At 38.2% G+C, this 20298-nt stretch overlaps 1 protein-coding gene across 1 annotated transcript in view; it reads right to left on the reverse strand.

The window, feature by feature from the left end:
• Positions 1-322: 322 nt before the first annotated feature.
• Positions 323-20298, reverse strand: part of EXOC6 (exocyst complex component 6) — a gene marked incomplete at its 5' end in the record, with an annotated part of 188022 nt that continues 168046 nt past the window's right edge. The window contains 2 exons of the mRNA XM_082855035.1: positions 323-1364; positions 2439-2551. Coding sequence (XP_082711161.1) covers positions 1232-1364; positions 2439-2551 — 246 coding nt within the window. The 3' untranslated portion in view covers positions 323-1231. The remainder of the gene's footprint in view (positions 1365-2438; positions 2552-20298) is intronic.

Here is a 20298-nt window from a genome sequence, read left to right on the forward strand (position 1 = left end):
AATAACTAGGGAATAATAGCCCTTCTGAAGAAAGCAGTTGTTTTAAGTCAGGAAGCTCTAAATAGATACAGTATCATTGAATTTCCAACAACTTGCTCAACCTTTTTAATATTTAATCACAAAATCAAGAAATGTACATATAATTCTTTGCACTTATTTTACAGAGTCAAATAAAAGTTTCTTACAGGCATAAATCCTGAAAATGCAAAAGGATTATTCAGCATAAATACAATGAAGAGAAAGTAAGGATCAGATTGTTATTACATCTGGACCACAGTACTTTACACAGTAAAATGTACATTCATTTTAGGTTTTCCAGCGTTCATTCGGTTTGGCTTGTTTCCACAGTGAGGACACGGTACTGAGGTCTGCTCTTTGAAGAAAGTAACCTGACCCCTGTGGTAACTTCTGTGTGTAGGAACACATCTCTCCTAGCACAAGCGGCACCTGAAGTGGTTAGCCCCACTTAGTTTCTGTCCTTCTAACTTGAACCAAACCAAACCAAACCAAATAAATGGGGCCAGCTACAAACACTATAGTTAGAAATATTAACCCTGCTGAACAGAAACACCTTGCATCTTTAGAAAATCAAATTCCTTTTCTTCATATTCAGATTAAATTAAACCACCCAAGTAGAACAAATAATTCAAATTCTTATTGGGTTAAATTAAGTTTGACTTCAAGGACCTTTAAAGATTTATAGTTCCTCCCTCGAAATCAGCAGAATTAGAAATTTTAGTCTATTTAAATAATATTGAGGTGAAAATTAAAGCTAAAAGTCAGAAAATGACAGTGAAAGATCAGACATAATTTCATTCCAAAACCAGATACTGGAAAACAAACAAACAAACAAAAAACAAAACAGAAAAATCATTCAAGTCTAAGTAGAAAAAACACCAATACATAGAGGCATAAGTTCTTCTAATGTATTTACACAATCAGTTTCATAGACAATTTTTGACCTGATTTATATATTAGTTTTGCCTTTTTTCCCTAGAAGTGAAAAAAAATTAATGCCAGGTTTTCCATATATAAAATATTATCCAGCTATTTAAAAATCCATACAAATGATATTTATAATTCTTTCTTGTTTAAGCTCTCTCATCAGTGTCTTTTCTCTACTGTATTTCTGAATTCTGCAAACAACTTTCTGTATCATGACCAGTGCCTGTTAGAGATCAGTGTTGAGACACCATGGATTTGGTGTCACTGAGTGCAAGCAATGTGAAGTTTATGTGTGCTGGGACATACCGTTCACCAAACTTCTCAGCTGTTTCACAACTGTCTCTATCAACTTCTGTTTGTCTCGATCATTCTTCCTGAATTGAGCAAATATATTGTTCTTTTTGCTAGTATCCTTCATCCTAGGAATATACGTGAATGAAGAAGATTAGTAAAAGGAAATTAAAAGCTATACTGTCACAAGTGAAGTATCTTGGCATGCTCTGGATAATCTCACACTAATCCTATGCTTCAAAAATGTACTTCAAAGAAAATAGGTACTACTAATAGAATTACAGAGAAAGCAACCACACAAAATATTAGTATGTAAATCTAAAGCAAGTTTCCTTACGTGATACTATTTTCTAACATCATTCCATAAAGTATGCTAAAATACATACCCTCTATGGACTCTGCAAATCACACTCATAGCAAGACAAGGTGAAAGGAAAAATAATATTAGAAAATTTAAAGCAGTAATTTGTTTGCCTCAGTGGTGTTTCATGGCATTGTAAAACAAGCTTACATTTATTTAAAATAGTTCCTTATGTCCTCTCAAATCAAATACACCACAGATATTTTGAAATGTGGGGAAATAATATACACTTTTAATTCAAAAATTGAAAATTTTAATAGTGATGCTTAAAATGAAATATGGTAGAGTGAAAAGAAAACCTGCCACATAAAAGAAGGAAAAGTAACACCTACACTTGTTTTACTTTTAATTGGACGAGACGCACCAGTAAGTGTTCTGTTACTTCAGTTTTTAAAATATCATTTTTTTGAAACGCATACCTCTCTACCTGTAAAGAATCCAAGCCCATCATGGTAGGATCTAGACAGCACTGGTGGCAAACATTCCAATCCCTAACTACGTTTTACAAAATACTTTCTTTCCTGTGTAACAGTATTAAAAAAAAAAAAGTTCCAATTCTCACTTATCTGCAGTAAACATATTTCTAAAGCCAATTAGGTCAGATATTGAGGATACAATAGGAAAAATGTTTTGTCTGTATCAACATAAACAAATCTCATATAAAAGTACACAACACTGAAGGCGAGAAAGAAACAGGCTTATGTTTTGATCATTAAAATGAACTGAACTTTTAAGTTCCATATAGACATTTCTCTTTTGATAAAAATTTCTAGTTCTTCAATTATCACTGAATCACAAAATGCTAAAATGGTATGCAAAAACATCTGCGGAATATACTCACTTCTCCAAAAGAGTAAGGGCTGTGTTTGGATTCACCCGAAGGTACTTAGAAGCTGGCTGACCATAATCAGCTAGATAAGTAGACCAATCCCAAACCATAAACAGGTCAAGGAGCTGAGGAAGATGGGGAAAAATGTTAAAGCAACTTTTGACTATTTATCCACAGCTAATACATAAAGGATATGCTACTCTTGATCCATTTTAATATGACCTGCTTCTCAGATGCAACAGAATAAGGAATCTCATTTTTAAAACTTCATTAACTATATTTTATAACCAACATAGTGTATAATATCTTTTCACTTTTCAAATTACTAAAATTGTCAGGCCTTGCCTTTCTAATAAAATACTTAATTGCATTTTCAAATAATTGTAAAATAATGAGAACAGTTATATAATTATATTAACACTACTGAGGTATAGAGATTTAATCTTTACACATTATTCAGTTCATACTCAAATTTAGTTAATAAGGGTTGCTGTTACTAACTGAAGAATTTTAAAGAACTTAAATTGAACCTTTTTTTCTAAAAAGAGGTTAAGTATGTTTACCTTTCAAAGAAGTTGTTTGCACCTAGACTTTTCCCAAAGTAATTTAAACCGAAAAGCTCAGATAATCTCAATGAAGTGCATTAAACAACCTCTTCTGGATTCTCCCTGGTGATAGATCCTCAGTAGTGTTATGAAATGAGGCCTTCAGGACTCAGCCTGTTAACTCTAGGCAATCATTTTGTATAAACAAACAACAACAAAAGGGAAACCTTCTTGTTTTCCGTAGTGTTTTAAAATTGACTATTTGCTTTATAATCTCCAGTTAGAATTGTTGTCAAATATGGAAGTAATCTTTTAAAAGCAATGCAGTGCCTAAACCAAAGCACCAAACTCCTTATCCAACTTTAAAACCCTAATCCCCTTTAAGCCATTTAAAACCAACTTCCTATCCCCATTTGAATTGTTTCAGAAAGGTAAATGTTTTACTTACTACCTTCCTTCGGTTTTTATATTACTTTTTCTTTTTGTTTTAGCTCACTTTATAAGAAAGGGGTGTATTGGTTTTGCTTTCAAATGAAGCAAGTATTTGTATTTACTCATAGGATATGTGAGCCAACCCACTGGCTCTGAGAGGGATAAAATTTCTGGGGTGGTTAAAACCTACAGAAAGTTAGAAGCAAGTTACAAGAAACTAGCTCTTCCTTAGGAAGATAATGGACTTGTTTGACTCTTCCCATCCAATATACGGCTACTAATAGAGACTTTCTTGTACAAAGCAGAAAACTCTATAATGAAAATATTTACTACTAATATTAAAAGCCACACTATTTTCTTTCGGGCAACATTCTAGGCCATACCAGCCATACCAAAAGTTAAAACACTGGTACAGAAACTACACTGAGACAATGTTAAAAGAACACAGTCTTAAAAAGAAAAGGGAACATATTTCAAGTTCTGTGTAATTTTTGACTCTTGCTTAGCAACAAGTACATTTTCCCCTTCTTTCACAAGGAGGAAAAGTTACTTTCTACACTCTGCAGTGAAAATGTAAATTAGTATAACTTCTCTGGAATGTGAATTTGCAGTATGTATTTAAGAACCTTATAAAAAAGGCCATTCCCTTTGATTCAGTAATCCTACTTCTAGGAATCTAACTTCAGTAGACAATAATAAAGGTAGATAAAAACTTATGAACAAATATATTAATCTCAAAAATGTTACTCGTGTTATCAAAAATTGAAGAAAAAAAAACCACTGAAAACAGCTTAAATCTCAGTATTAAGACAATGGTTAAGTAGTGAGGTATATCTATCTATAAAGACAAGTATCATGTGGTTATTCAAATTGATGCTTACATAGAATTTTAAATAGCTTGGGAAGTTTATGATAAATATTACTACTAAAATTACATAAAAACCGATCAAAAGAGAGTGGAAAAAAATTTGAGAAAATGTTAAGAAGAGTTGTAATTTGTGTGGTGGGATTATGGGTAACTGTTATTATCTTCTTTATTTTCATAATATTCTACAATGGGCATGTATTAACTTTAGAGTTAGAAATAAGGTTTACATACATACATATATTTTTTTTCCCAATAAATTTCAATAATGAATTCTCCTCATTCAAAATAAAAGCCTCAGTTTGAAGGAGTCCTCTTCCAGGTATATGTATGTGTTAGCTCAAGTGTGTGTGGGCATGCGCACAGTCAGCAACCACTTAATAATGTACCGGCTGCAAATTCCCTTTCTTTCCAAAGGCAACAGCAACATGACCTTTGGGACCTGGAAGAAGAAGAGGCCTTAAAATAAGGGCTGATCTACCCCCAGGTGGGAAAGGAGGAGCCCATTTAATGAATTTAAAACCTACACCAAACTCCAGCTGTGAGTATAGAAATGGTTCTTTTACAGCACAAAAACAGACTTTCCTAAATAAAGAAATATTATGCTTACTTTTTTCACGTATGGTCAGACACTCATATGCAAATTTCTTATTGCTAGATATTACAGGAACCACAAAATTTAACCTAACTGCCCATCTGTAGACAAGTCTAATCCACATGCTTTCAAATTTACACTAATACTTTATAGCAATACATACAGTGCATAGTTAACTGGTAGATATCAATGGAAATCTGCATAAATTTGCACACTAATGGTTAAGGAATGCATAGACAAGGTGGATAAAAGGGCTAAGGATCTAGATAACATTCACTTATTCATTCAACGAATATTGACTGCCCACCTACAAGTGCGAACTACTGTGCTAGGCACCAGAGATACAGTATTGAATGAGACAAAGTCCCCGTCCTCAAAGAGTTTACACTGTAAGCGGGGAAAGTGGGGAGGCAGAGTTCATAAGGAAACAAGTAATATTTTATGTTAACATGAAGAATTTATAAAGAAAAAACTATTCACACACAATCTCAGTAACTTAAACTAGAGTAACATATGAGGAAGCTACTGTCAATTTAATATTAAGTAAGATAGAAACTGATTTACATAGGAGCTGACACTGCTTGCTCTGTATTCTCAGGCCATGAATCCAGTGGCTATAGACTTGAGCACCATTTCAGTGTCTATGCCCCAAAGGATACATGGATGTGGGTGGAGAGGAATGATAAGGCCTAGCAAGCATGCTGATCTCATATTCTCATTTCTCATTTCCACGTGTGTGACAGGGCCCTGTGGGGCTCCCAGGCGCAAGAGTCTTTTTTTGTCCCCCAATTCTTGTAGGCAAGACTCCAGCCTCCAAGACCTTCTCTGAGTTCCAAAGGGCGGATGTGAACAGTTGCTAATCAAGGGAGGAGCAGCCAAGAAACCACCTGATTAAAGGGAGCAGAGACTCTCCTGATATCAGGAGACCACCTGAGACCACCTGAGACAGATGAAAGGAGGGCCGGCTCTGCACATACCTTAATCTTGTCAGAGACCCCACCCTTGAGCCACTGTTATAAAACCCTTCATCACATTCTCTGGGGTTGGGACACATAGTTTTTTGAGGCAGGAGCCTGCTGTGTCCCCCTCTCTGCCTGGCAAAGCAATAAAGCTATCCTTTTCTACTTCACCCAAAACTCTGTCTCTGAGATTTGACACCAGTGCAGAGAAGTGGAGCTTTCGGCATCATAAGGATTTTTCAAATGCATAATACCACATTTAATAAGTAAATAGAAACAAACTTCACGGAGCTGTGCAGGCAAACTCATAAAGTATGTCCAACAGAGCATAACCTCTCAGTAGATATTCAAGAAATATCACTCTCTGACTGATGATGCCAGACCACTATTCCAAGTTACTTAGGAGCTTTTTTCTTAGGCTTCATGAGTACAGAATATAAGCACCCTACAGACAATTTCGGTTTATGAAGACAGCTCTAGAAAAAGGCCAAAGTTGGCCAGCAGGCAAACTAGGGCAAGTGAATGTAGTCAACTGACTTCCACCTTTCCCAGGCTTTCCCTGGGGCTTGATAAAGAGGATAGATACCCTTATGATAAGGCATTGGGTCTAATGTTAATTGAGGTAAATGATCTTCTTAGAGAAAGAAGCACTAATATTTCTGAATGGTCTACCAGTGTCCCTCCATCCATAACAATTGTAAGATCCTTTTCACTTTTTAAAGTACAGTTATACTGACATGAAAGATGTAACACAAGACTAGGACATTATTCCTGGGTCCTACCTAACACTATGCCAGGCCAGATTTACGGACTGAGTCCATTTCTATAGGCTGCTACCTATGCCTATTTTGACCAAGAAGCATGATCCCAGGTCTCTGGGATTGTTTAAAAAGAACGAGACTGCTCTGGAGCCAGAGTGTGACGGGAAGGGATGCGGAAACTGGAGCGGCACCAGGTACAATCACTGACACTCCTCTTCACTCCACACAGTCATTGCCTTGGGGACTGCCTCTCACATTCGGTGAGGTTTCACAGGATGTACTATGTCCTTAATATTAAAATCTAAATTATGGAAAACCTTACTTCTCTATCTCAAGTTGTACTTTCTTCAGATGGCAGTAAACAAATAATACATTTGCTATTAATCATATAAAATCTCCCTCAGTCTTGGAAATAAACTGTAAGACATGGTCTCAACAGGTGAATTTATTAGTTAACACATATACCTGAAATCCAAAGATGTAGACCAAACATGAACAAAAATAAAATCTCCCCTAGATTATCCAAAAGCAATTTTACAATTACTTATTAAAGGATAAAGTCAGCCATATTAAAATGAAAATTGGTATTAAGTTCTAAAAATGCGTTTGTTCCAATAGTCAAGTAAAGTAATTCCACCTTAAATCCTTTAGGGAAGTAAGCAAAGTATGGATCATATAAAAATGAATAGCAAAATAATGTGCCTCAGTTCTATTTCATCATGACTTATAAGATTACCTAAAATTAGCAAACTAACTTTTTTTTGCACCAAGGATTCAAAAACACCCTTCATAACTAATCTGATAACATAAGGTGCGATTTATGCCAACTTTTTAAAGTGTGTTGTATGTTTCACTTCCTCAGCCACCCCTGTGTGTGTCCAGCAAACAAAAAGATTCAGCTTAAGGAAAGAAATGGTTGCATGGGTGGTCCATTTATATCCTCAAAATAGTTGCATCACGGAAGAATCACTGAATTAGTCTGTGTCAAGGCATTTAGCTTGCTGACAGCTTCTCATCCTAAGTCGCACTCCAAATCTACACCCAAGAAACTTGGGGTCTCAGACCTGTTGAGATCACTTTGCACAAATGACACAATGAATCTAGGCCAACTTTAAACCATTCTATGAAACTCTTGAAGTGACTTTCTGCTTTTGTAAAAGTGAACCCAGAGTGCCAGGTCATTTTTTCCTTGAATCTGGTTTAGCTTTCTTTGTTTTGGGTCTTTTGGGTTTTGCTTTTGAAGCACCTCAGGGGCAGTGACCCAAGGCAGAAGATAAATAAAGTTAAGCCAACCTCAAGAGAAAAGCAATTGGGGATACCAGGTTTGCTTTTGTAAATGTGAACAGTGACCTGGGGGCTCAGGGTCAACCTTAGTCCCCCAAATTCCCCTTTCCAAACACTAAATCCACCTGGGGGACCTCAAAGTTGCTTTGCAGATTCCAAAAGTAAACCAGGAGATCATTTTTCCTTTGCTTCCAAAAAACAAAGCCAAAGCAAGGGTTCCTAAAGTGCTTCAGAGATTTAAACAACAAAAATCCTAAACCGGAATGTAGCTTTAAGGAAGAAATATGAGTAATTAGGCACTGGGGATTCAAGAAAAATGGGTCTTATTAAATTGGCCACAATGGGGGGAAATACAAGTCTTTTTTCTAAATAGATGTTGAAATCAAATGACGAGCTCTATATGCTTTTTTTTAAAAAAATAAATGTATTTATTTATTTTTAGCTGCGTTGGGTCTTTGTTGCTGTGCGTGGGCTTTCTCTAGTTGCAGTGAGCGGGGGTCTTCGTTGCAGTGCACGGGCTTCTCACTGCGGTGGCTTCTCTCGTTGTGGAGCATGGGCTCTAGGCGTGCAGGCTTCAGTAGTTGTGGCTCATGGTCTCTAGAGCACAGGCTCAGCAGTTGTGGCACACAGGCTTAGTTGCTCCACGGCATGTGGGATCTTCCCGGACCAGGGCTTGACCCTGTGTCCCCTGCATTGGCAGGCGGATTCTTAACCATTGCGCCACCAGGGAAGTCCCTCCATCTACTCTTTTTTTTTTAATTTATTTTTTTAAAATTTTATTTATTTTTGGTTGCATTGGGTCTTTGTTGCTCTGCCTGGGCTTTCTCTAGTTGCGGCGAGCAGGGGCTGCTCTTCGTTGCGGTGCGTGGGCTTCTCCTTTCAGTGGCTTCTCTTGTTGCAGACCAGGGGCTCTAGGCGCGGGGGCTTCAGTAGATGTGGCACGTGGGTTCAGTAGTTGTGGCTCGCGGGCTCTAGAGTGCAGGTTCAGTAGTTGTGGTGCACGGGCTTAGATGCCCCGCGGCATGTGGGATCTTCTCGAACCAGGGCTCGAACCCGTGTCCCCTGCATTGGCATGCGGATTCTCAACCACTGTGCCACCAGGGAAGCCCCCCTCCATCTACTTTTTTTTTTTTGCAGTACGCGGGCCTCTCACTGTTGTGGCCTCTCCCGTTGCGGAGCACAGGCTCCGGACGCGCAGGCTCAGCGGCCATGGCTCACCGGCCCAGACGCTCCGCGGCATGTGGGATCTTCCCGGACCGGGGCATGAACCCGTGTCCCCTGCATCGGCAGGCGGACTCTCAACCACTGCACCACCAGGGAAGCCCCTCCATCTACTTTTTAAAGCACTTGGCTTTACCCTTCTCCAGCTATTTGAAAACATATTTGGAAAATTCCACATGCAGCATGGAAGAGAATTTTCAGCAGCAGTTAGAAAGGGCTTGGGCAAAAACTGTAAAGAAGCAGTATTGTGCTTCCACCCACCTCACTTTTTGCCCTCAGGTGTTAATTGCCCTCATGCTGACTTTTGGCTCTCTGGTACACCTGGCCCCTAACCGGTGCCTGCCCTCTTTAAACGTCCCATCTGCCAAACCCGCTCTCAGCCAGCCTTTCCGCTCCTACCTATGTGAGGATCCGAAGCAAGCTCTGAGCACATTGTGGCTTAAAGGCATTCATCTCTTCAAGTCACTTAATTCAAGTGAACTGCACACAGCAGAAGTAGAATGTTCTTAAAGTATTTTTGATGGTAAGCCATGTAATAGTCCTAAATAACTACTAGGTAGGTTTGGAATTTTGGGGGAAAAAAAGAGGCAAAAAGAATTTGTATCATCAGATTTATACACATCTATATTTGCTTTACCTTGAATTTCTTGGTCACTACCATGGCTAAAAGACCATGCAGATACATATACGTGTACAATTTTACGTGGAAATTTATTCTTTATTAAAAAAATTTTTTTTAAGGAAAGAGGTATTTATTTATTTACTTTTGGCTGCGTTGGGTCTTCGTTACTGCGTGCAGGCTTTTTCTAGTTGCAGCGAGTGGAGGCTACTCTTTGTTGTGGTGCGTGAGCTTCTCATTGCAGTAGCTTCTCTTGTTGTGACGCACAGGCTATAGGCGCGCTGGCTTCAGTAGTTGTGGCTTGTGGGCTCTAGAGCGCAGCCTCAGTAGTTGTGGCGCACAGGCTTAGTTGCTCCGCAGCACGTGGGATCTTCCCAGACCAGGGCTCGAACCCGTGTACCCTGCGTTGGCAGGCGGATTCTTAACCACTAAGCCACTAGGGAAGTTCCTCTTTATTAAAATTAATTTTATCAAGTAATACATGGTTAATAATCAAATGGGGCATGTCATGAAAACCAACAGTCCATTACCCTACCCTTTCCATTCTCAGAAGCAATCATGTTAACTCTTTCTGTTTTAATACTGGTGATTACCTCGATATCTCTAAATATGCTTATTTTTCTAGTTTTTATTTATCATCTTGTAGTTATCATATATGAGGATTTACCTTACTTATACTACATTCCTGTTTTTGGTAGTTATAACAATTTTTCTCTATTTTTGCTTTTATAATTTAATATAATTAAACTCCTATTTTTTGTTATATCACCTTAAAAAAATCTTTTAAGTTTTGAGATATATTTCATATACCATTCAATTTATCCATTTAAAGTATACAAATCAATGGTCTTGAGTACATTCAAAGAATTCTGCAACTATCTCAATCAATTTGAGAACATTTTTATCCCCCAGAAGAATACCCATACCCATTAGCAGTCACTTTCCAAACTGGAGTCATATAACATGTGGTTTTTTGTGTCTGGCTTCTTTCATTTAACATAACGTTTTCAAGGTTCATCCATGTTGTAGCAGGCATCAGGACTTCGTTCCTCTTTACTGCCGAAGAACATTCCATTACATGGATACACCATTCCATTACATGGATACACCATTCCATTACATGGATACACCATTCCATTACATGGATACACCACGTTTGTTTATCCATCGATCAGTTAGTGGACATTCAGGTTATTCCCATTTGGCGGCTATTATGAGTCACAACTGCTATGAACAAGTTTTGTGTGGACACGTGTTTTTATTTCTCTCGGGTATGTATCTAGGAGTAGAATTTGTTACAGAAACTTTTAAGAGGATCTTTTGACTCTCCATTTAGTAATGTAAGAATATTAGCACCTTATATAGTTGAATTTTAAATAATTCTTCTGGCAATTGGGGTTTAAAATATTTATATTATGTATTTAAACCCAAATAACAAAAGATGTGTAACTAAAGTTTTCTAAAAGTTATTTATGAATGCAGAATGTATTAATAAATTATTATCAGTAATTTGGGGGGACTTCCCTGGCGGTCCAGTGGTTAAGACTCCGTGCTCCCACTGCAGGGGGCGCGGGTTCTCTATCGCTGATTGGGGAACTAAGATCCCGCGTGCCATGCAGCTCAGCGCCCCCCGACCCCAACCAGAGCCACCAAAGAAAGAATTTTTTCATCTTCTATTTCTAAAACACGAAAAACCTTGTAACTATCCAAACAGAAGAGAACACTTCAGATATTTTGTTCAAGTAGATTTACCTCAAATAGCTGAGTGTGATTTTGGTTTTTATGATACCTTTACATGTATATGTGGCTTGCTTTTCTTCAGTCATGAGTACCTAATTCAGCTGCCTCATACTCTAAGGCGAGTCACACACTGAGTGCTAGCACTTACCTAATTACCAAAACTAGAAACCTGGATTCAGGTTGCTTTGACTCTTCTCTCTCACAACTCCTGCATCTTACTTATTGCCAAATTGTGTCAATTTAACTTCCTAAATATTTTTTTCCTAAATATTTCTTGAATTCACTTGCTACCTACCTTCCACCACCACTACTACTACTACTGTCCTAGATTAGACATCATACTCTCTCCCATGGGGCCTTTGGTCTTGCCTATCCCCTCTGCTTCTCCTTCTAATACGCCAGGATCCATCAACCTCCACACTGCTGCCAGAGAGATGCAGCTCAAATACAAATCTTATCATACCATTCACTTGCTTAAAACTTTCAGTGGCTTCCCAGCTCCTACAAGATAAAGTTCAAGCTCCTTAACATGACATGCAAAGTGACATTTTGGCTTCCTCTCCTGCCTTGGAATTTAAGCTCCTAAACTAGGAACTACTCATAGTTCTCTTACAGACCGTGATGATGCCCCAGGACATTGTCATTTTCTTCTCTGAGTCTCCTTCCCCTCCCTTCTTCACTCAGGTAACTCTTTACTTATTCCATAAAATTTAAATCTGGATTCACCTCTCTCAGGAAGTCTCCCCAGACCACTATGTGTTAGCTGTTTCTCTTTCGTGTGTCCTCAGAGCTCCCTCCACAAATCTCTATCATAGTATTTTTCACAGTATGCTGATATCACAGTTATTCTGTCTACCCACTAAAGAATCAAATATCAATAATTCGTTTTGTAGTCTGGACAGTTCATGGCTGTCTCAGCGCTGTCTCTTTCTAATACGCCAATAGTTGAAGTGCCTTTTCTTCTTCCTAATAATGTACTTTGTAAGTGCCTCAAAGCTGGTGACCTGTTTTGCTTACTCTCTGTATCTTCACATTTGGCCCAGTACCTGGTATATAGTAGGAACCAAGTAAATGTATGTTGAGATGAACTGCAAATGTTACCTTTTGACACAAAGGTATGTATGTTGAGATGAACTGCAAATGTTACCTTTTATGTCTACACAGAGCCCACATCATATATATTAATAAGATGGCTATGTTATCATTTACTTTACATGTCAACTATTTACAATGAAGACAATTCTGAATTTTTAGTAATGTCTTATAATTATTCTGAAGGCCAGACTAGTCTCTTTGACTGATTTAATTTATGTTATAGAATGTACTAAAATATTTCATAACCAAAGCTCTGCTCCTGAGATTACCTTTTGCAAACCAGTGATGCCACCGTCAAGCATGTTAAATAAACATTCCCAGGTCATACATTTAATTTTCTGTCCAATTCATTATATCATCTGCCACACTTATATAACAGGTAGTTATATAATGACTTCACCAATGAAGCTCAGACTTCTAATACTAAAGAAATCAAACCTTGAAATTCATGATGTGAGGTGTTCACTAGACTTTCAGTTCTCTCTGATGAGTCACTTTCCTTCATTGAAGCTCTGAAGAAATAAGGTCTGCTTATATGAATTGACTTTGGAAGAAATCAAACAACAAAGGAAAACAATATGGATTAGCCAATGAAGAAAAATTGTATGCCAATGTGTCTTTACTCCAGGATATAGTAGTTGTTCAAATGAGGGAAGCTAGACTGGGCTGGGGTTTCTTTAAGTTCTCCTTTAGACTGCAGTTGTTAAGAAAAAGAGGGAGGGACTAACCATTTTTTAAAATGTGTAAGAGTCTAAGTGGATATTCTTCTCCCCTCCTCCCCATGGTTGTGTTTTAAAATAATGCAAATGACAACTTGGAGACGCTAATAGCTGGATTAATTTAGTCTTCAAAAAAATAAGTCACATATGTTTTAATCTAAAATTTTAGCAAGTAATATATATTATTTATAATTTGTCATTAGTTATAAACACTGACTTTTGGCTTTTGAAAAAAAAAAAGCTAAACTAAAACTAAAACTAAATACTTCAGGCCCCAAGACATATTATCATTCTATTCTTTAGCATGGAACTCAGACCATTTGAGACAAATGAAACATACCATGACCATTAAATCCCAATTGCCTCAGAAGGAAAAGGGAGATTGTCACTGTCTGCTAAGGTATTACCATAGAAACTAAGGCAGACACCCCAGTTCTAGGCCTTGCAAGAAATTTTTAGTGAAGTGGGGAACTGAATTTCAGATACATGTCATTTGTTCAGCTTTCTAGAGATAAGGTCTCAGTTTTATGTCCTAGAATATAAATACAGACTCTTTACTATTTTGCCTTAGATTCCCAAAGAATGCAGAGTTAGCTAGTCTACCATACTTAGCATGATGGACATAAAGAAAATAAGGATCTTTATGGTCTATATTAAAGACAAAGAATACTACAATATCTTGGTGAGTATTTGTATTTAACGGGGCTTGCATCCTCACTCATTTTTTTCTTTCAAACCTTATAATAGATTTTATAATTTTTACTCAAATAACTTAAAAAGATATGTCTTTTTTGCTTTTCTAAATCTAAAAGGCACTTACTTCTCTTATGTTAATTTATTAACCCCTAATTATCCAGACCTGATTGTATGCAATTACCTTTTGTCAGGTATAATAATTTGCTCAATAAACATGTCAGAACACTTGCTGCTTTGTCTGTTTTAACAGATAAATTTGGTTTTTCCATAGCCCCGAGGCATAATTAAATATGAAAATAGGGGGCAGTTATCAAACTACACAAAAGCTGATTCATGAAGGAAGTGCATATTGGGTTGGCCAAAAAGTTCGTTACGGAAAACCCGAACGAACTTTTTGGCCAGTCCAATACGTAGGAGGAGCCATGGCTTACTTTGGGACCTGATGCTTGCCTGAGTGCTTAGTTAGTTACAGGTAATTTCTGGGACAGGGTAACAGTAACAACACTGTGATGTGAACTTCAAAAGGGCAACAGGCAAACTTTAAGATGCACCTTAGTTAAGAAGCAGCTGTTGGTAAATAGCTATTGGCATCCATCCCTCTTTCACTACAGGTTATACCAGTAAAATACAAAAAGAGAAACTAAATAAAAACAACAGGAGAAGGACTTATTTTCTTGGGAAGATAAATGCAGCCAGTGGAATTAAATGGCTTGTGATCTAAGTCCTACAATGCTTGCAGTGATGTGAATCTACACAAATGAAATCCCTACCCGACCTCTGGATAGCCTAAAAAGGAAATTAGGACATTTCTAAGCAAAATAGGCTGTGTCATCCTGTTAAAATAATTGTTTCCTTTGACACTCTGTCAGAAAAAATTCAAGACATAGAGTCTCTTCATTGTAATACATAAAACGGGTGCCTGGTCCACTGCCCTCAACATAGCTGAGGAGGTAAAGTCTGTTGATAATTAGGAAGACAAAGAAGGGGAAAGAGGGATAACAAACAGGTAAGAAAGTTGGAAGCAGTCTTTAAGTATTTACAAAGAAGTTGAAAATAAATTAATATTTTTTAAAAGGAATTTAATTCTTAAGAAGAATCTGGGTTAATTAAGAGATATTCAATGATTGGTGTTTCAGGATGTTAGAAATAGGTACCATTTGGTTGGGAAAAATCAAGTTCCTCCAATGTCTCACATGATCAATACTCTACAGATATGACTTGTTTATCTGATTATATTTCACTTGGATAAGAAGTGCTGTTTCAGGACTTCCCTGGCAGTCCAGTGGTTAAGGACTGGAATACACCAGAACAGATAAGTAAGTAGTTGGGTTTAAGAAATATTTAGGAGGGGGCTTCCCTGGTGGCGCAGTGGTTGAGAATCTGCCTGCTAATGCAGGGGACACGGGTTCGAGCCCATGTCTGGGAAGGTCTGGGAAGATCCCACATGCCGTGGAGCAACTGGGCCCGTGAGCCACAACTACGGAGCCTGTGCATCTGGAGCCTATGCTCCACAAGAGAGGCTGCGATAGTGAGAGGCCCGCGCACCGCGATGAAGAGTGGCCCCTGCTTGCCACAACTAGAGAAAGCCCTCGCACAGAAACGAAGACCCAACACAGCAAAAATAAATAAATTAATAAACTCCTACCCCCAACAACAACAACAAAAAAATAGAAATATTTAGGAGGAAAAATCCCTAGGACATGATGAATGACTAGGTGCAGGACACAGCAGAGTGGTGCCATCAACCAGAACAGAGAACATGGAAAGAAGATCTGTTTCGAGATTGAGGGAAGATGATGAGTTGACAGCTTTGGCCACACAGGATACAAGACACACATCCCATTGGAAATGTCTACCAAACAACTAGATATGTATCTAAGGCATACAGCATTTGTGCCAGAGATCCGATGAGAACGGATGAGTTCACCCCGGTAAAGTGGATAGAGAACAGTGTCCTAAGAACAGAAACCTCAGGGACACCAACATTTAGGCAGTAGGAAAAGAAAGCCACAAAAGAGACAGACAAAGAACATTAAGAGAGGACAGCCTTTGAAGAAGAGAGAATTTGAGAGAGGATGTGATCAACATTATCAAACGCAGTAGGAAGAACCAGTAAGATAAGGGCTGAAAACGTCTACTGGCCTTCCCTGGTGACTTAAGTGAATACTATTTTAGTTAGCAGTGCAGCAAAGCAGGTTGGGTTGAGGAATGAACTGAGAAATGAGGAAGTACGGATATAATCCCTTCTAAATCGTTCTCTTAAGGAAACTGGGTGCAAAGGAGAGAAAAAAGAGATTGGAAATAGCTAGAATGAGACTAGAGAAGATACTCTCGAACTTTCCTGGCAGTCCAGTGGTTAAGACTCCACGCTCTCAATGCAGGGGGCACAGGTTCGATCGCTGGTCACGGATCTGGGGAACTAAGATCCTGACTGCAGCACAGTGCGGCCAAAAAAAAAAAAAAAAGAAGAAGAAGAAAATACTCTATTCTCTCTTTCCTTCTCTCAGATAGGAAAGATCTGAACATGTTTTTACGCTAAGGTAGTTAGGAAAAGGATAAAGCAGAGGAAAGGTAGAGGAGTAATGAAACAAAGTCCCATAAAAAAAGATGGCATCAAGGGCATAGGAAGATGAGAGAGCCTTGAATAAAATGGCTACCTATCATCTGAGTCTGAAGGAGGGAAAGTGAGGATGAGCGTGAATACAGATAAACTGATTGTAAAAGCAACAGCGAGAGATTGACGGTGATAGAGAGGCATGAAGGAGGCTGAAAGGGGCTGGAGCTTTCACTCAAGAGAGGAAAAACATGGCTCTATAAATAGAAATGGGGAACTAGGAGAACAACAATCTCTCATTCACACAGTACAACCCGTGGAAGAATGCATGGCTACCACTAGAGAGGGCTATGGGCTTAGCAGTACTCTCAGAATTCTACAACAAGGAGGCAGAGAAAACATTCTGCCCCACAGTAAAAGCTGTAGGGCCATTTACATTGGAATGAAGGTGTAAGAGGGCGAGAAGTGAACAGGTACAGAGTAAACAGAACAATGAGGGAATGAGACAGGAAAAAGGTTGGGAGGTGGGAAGGAATGGAGAAAGTAAGTGGAAAGAGAAGGGAGAAAGTGCTTAACTTTACTGAGCAATCAAATATTTAATCATCTAGAAGGAGGGATGCATGGTTGGGAAGTATCAGAAATGACAATGTCTGACCAAGGCTCAGGAAGAAATGGTGAAAGCTGCCATGAAGTTTTCAAAAGAGCAGAGAGGCCTCTGTTTGAATGTGGGCTATCTCAAGACATCTGGAGCAGCAGCAAGGGTCCTGGTTAAGGGGAGAGCTTCTAGGAGCTCTGGTTAGATTTTCTGAAATCCCTTCTAATTCTCAAGTATTAGAATTTCATGACCATGAAAACCACTGAGTCACAGACCGAAGGTAATTGGAAGATGATCTGACATTTAAGAAAACACAAGAGTCAAAGATAAAGAACTATAAATTGTAACACACTTTAGGGACTAAACTGTCACTTAACATTAAGTACTAAGCACTGCAATGTATACCTAAGAAGGAAGTTCTGGCAAAAATACTATAATGATTAATTCTCAAGCCAAATAATCCCTTCAGCAATCTCAGCCTTTCAATATACATTAGGAAAAATTTTCATCATGACTATATTATCCACTTGGCTCTTAAGAAGTCACTATTGACCTAATGTACACTAATCTAAATTTATTTTAATACATGGTTTTATAAACACATAAGAGAGGAATGCATCCCTTCCAAGTGCTAGCTGAATGTTGGCAGTGTTGAGTTCCCCGAGCCATCTAAATTTGAGGATGGGTGGCTCTATAGACAACTGAGAACTTCCTAAAGTTTGGAATATGTACATACACCTAATTTCGGGGTTATGTCTGTTCTCACTTTCCAACCAAATTATGAGTCCTTCAAGGGCATGGTAATCTGTCTTACTTCTCCTTTAGGATACTCAATAAAAGTTTGTTGAACTGAACTAAATTACATTTCATAGAACACTTTGAGATGCAAAAGTTTAAGGACTGTGTCTTTTCTGTGACAAAACACAGCCATCAAGGAAAAGCAGAGAAATTAACGCACATGTAAAAGCTTCTAATTTAAACTACTAGAAAAGCTTTGCACAAATATAGCCTGACTCTGGGACTCTTTCACACATAGATTACCGAGTGGATCCTGATAGTCTTAACACAAAGTTCACAAATCACCTAACTGTTAATTTTTCTTTATCTCTATTTCAGACCATTAATCATATTTGTGTATAACTTTTCACTTGAACATCTCATTCCAGTGAAGTGGAGCCTTTTCTATACTTTATAAAAGGAGAAACCAAGTTTCAGAGAGATTGTCTTGTTCAAATTTATATGTGAAGTAGGATTAAAAACTAACTTCCTCAATTTATAAATTAAGTGCTTAAACAACTTATTTAGGATGGCTTAATTTACACAGGATTTCTTTTTATTTGTATGTATAGCCCATCTGCTTTCAAAAAGAATGCTTGGTAAGGTTTTTTAGAACACTGCTGTAAGATTTCACATTAGATATACCAAATATAGTATGGGCAATCCAGGTAATTTTGTTGTATGTAGCAAAAAAATCGTAACAGTGAATATGGTGTTTCTGGTTATAATATTCATTAGTATGTGAAACAAACTACACTATTGCTATCTTTCTGACAAAGCGTTTAAATATTTAAACTTCTCATAAATTATCCTCACAACTCAAAGAAATCTATAATTAAAAAGAGAAACATTTCTGGCTTCCCTGGTGGCACAGTGATTAAGAACCCGCCTGCCAATGCAGGGGACACGCATTTGAGCCCTGGTCAGGAAAGATCCCACGTGCCGCAGAGCAACTAAGCCCATGCTCCACAACTACTGAGCCTGCACTCTAGAGCCCATGAGCCACAACTACTGAGTCTGCGAGCCACAACTACTGAAGCCTGCGTGCCTAGAGCCCGTGCTCCACAACAAGAGAAGCCACCGTGATGAGAAGCCTACGCACTGCAACGAAGGGTAGCCCCCGCTCGCCGCAATTAGAGAAAGCCCACACGCAGTAATGAAGACCCAACACAGCCAAAAATAAATAAATAAATAAAATAAATTTATATTAAAAAAGAGAAACATTTCTATTTAATAAAAGAAAAAATATTAGAGAAAAATATTATTCCTTATAAATGAATAATTGGAATTTTGGCAAAAATGTGAATTAATTTTGAGAGGAAGGATAAAGTTCCCTTTTGGAAAGTGTCAAATACTGATTTTATATCTAATAATTAATGGATGTATAATATTTATTAAAAGCCAGAATATCACTATTCTTTATTGCTGGCAGACTATTCTAAAAATTTTAACCTATCCCTATCAGTGAAAAAAATAGCAAGAATATCAATGATTAAAAACATTTAGATTTGGGACTCCCTCTATGTACATTATGCACTGGCTTATAATTCCCAGTCTATGGAGACAAAGACTCACTCCTTTTGTAACACATTGAAAATTTACCTCAAAATTAATCATACTGTAATACTTATAGATAAGGAATATTCCCTATTTGTCCAAATGCACAATTACACAAATAATTTTTCCCCATAAATCTGTTAATTTTGTTTATTGTCATATTTACTAACTTAAGCATTTCTCTTAAAATTAATTCTGATTGGGGCTTCCCTCGTGGCACAGTGGTTGAGAATCTGCCTGCCAATGCAGGGGACACGGGTTCGAGCCCTGGTCTGGGAAGATCCCACATGCCGCGGAGCAACTAGCCCCGTGAGCCACAACTACTGAGCCTGCGCGTCTGGAGCCTGTGCTCCGCAACAAGAGAGGCCGCGATAGTGAGAGGCCCACACACCGCGATGAGGAGTGGCCCCTACTTGCCACAACTAGAGAAAGCCCTCGCACAGAAACGAAGAGCCAACACAACCATAAATATATTAAAAAAAAAAAAAAAACTCTGATTGGTATAATTTTTTTTGAGCATTATTTTGGCAGTACCCAGTAATTCCACTTCTAAAGGGCTGTAAAAATACTTACACTATTGCTCAATATAGATGCCTAGGGATATTAACTGCAGCATTACTTATATGTAGAGAAACTGGAGGGACTTCCCTGGTGGTCCAGTGGTTAAGAATCTGCCTTCCAATGCAGGGGACATGGGTTTGATCCCTGGCTGGGGAACTAAGATCCCACATGCCGCGGTGCAACTAAGCTCACGTGCCACAACTACTGAGCCCGCGCTCTAGAGCCCGTGCCCCACAACTAGAGAGAAGCCTACGTGCCGCAACGAAAGATCTCGCATGCTGCAACCAAGACCCGATC

The sequence above is a fragment of the Leucopleurus acutus genome (genome assembly GCF_964270905.1).
Source record: "Leucopleurus acutus genome assembly, chromosome: 14".
Lineage (NCBI taxonomy): Eukaryota > Metazoa > Chordata > Mammalia > Artiodactyla > Delphinidae > Leucopleurus > Leucopleurus acutus.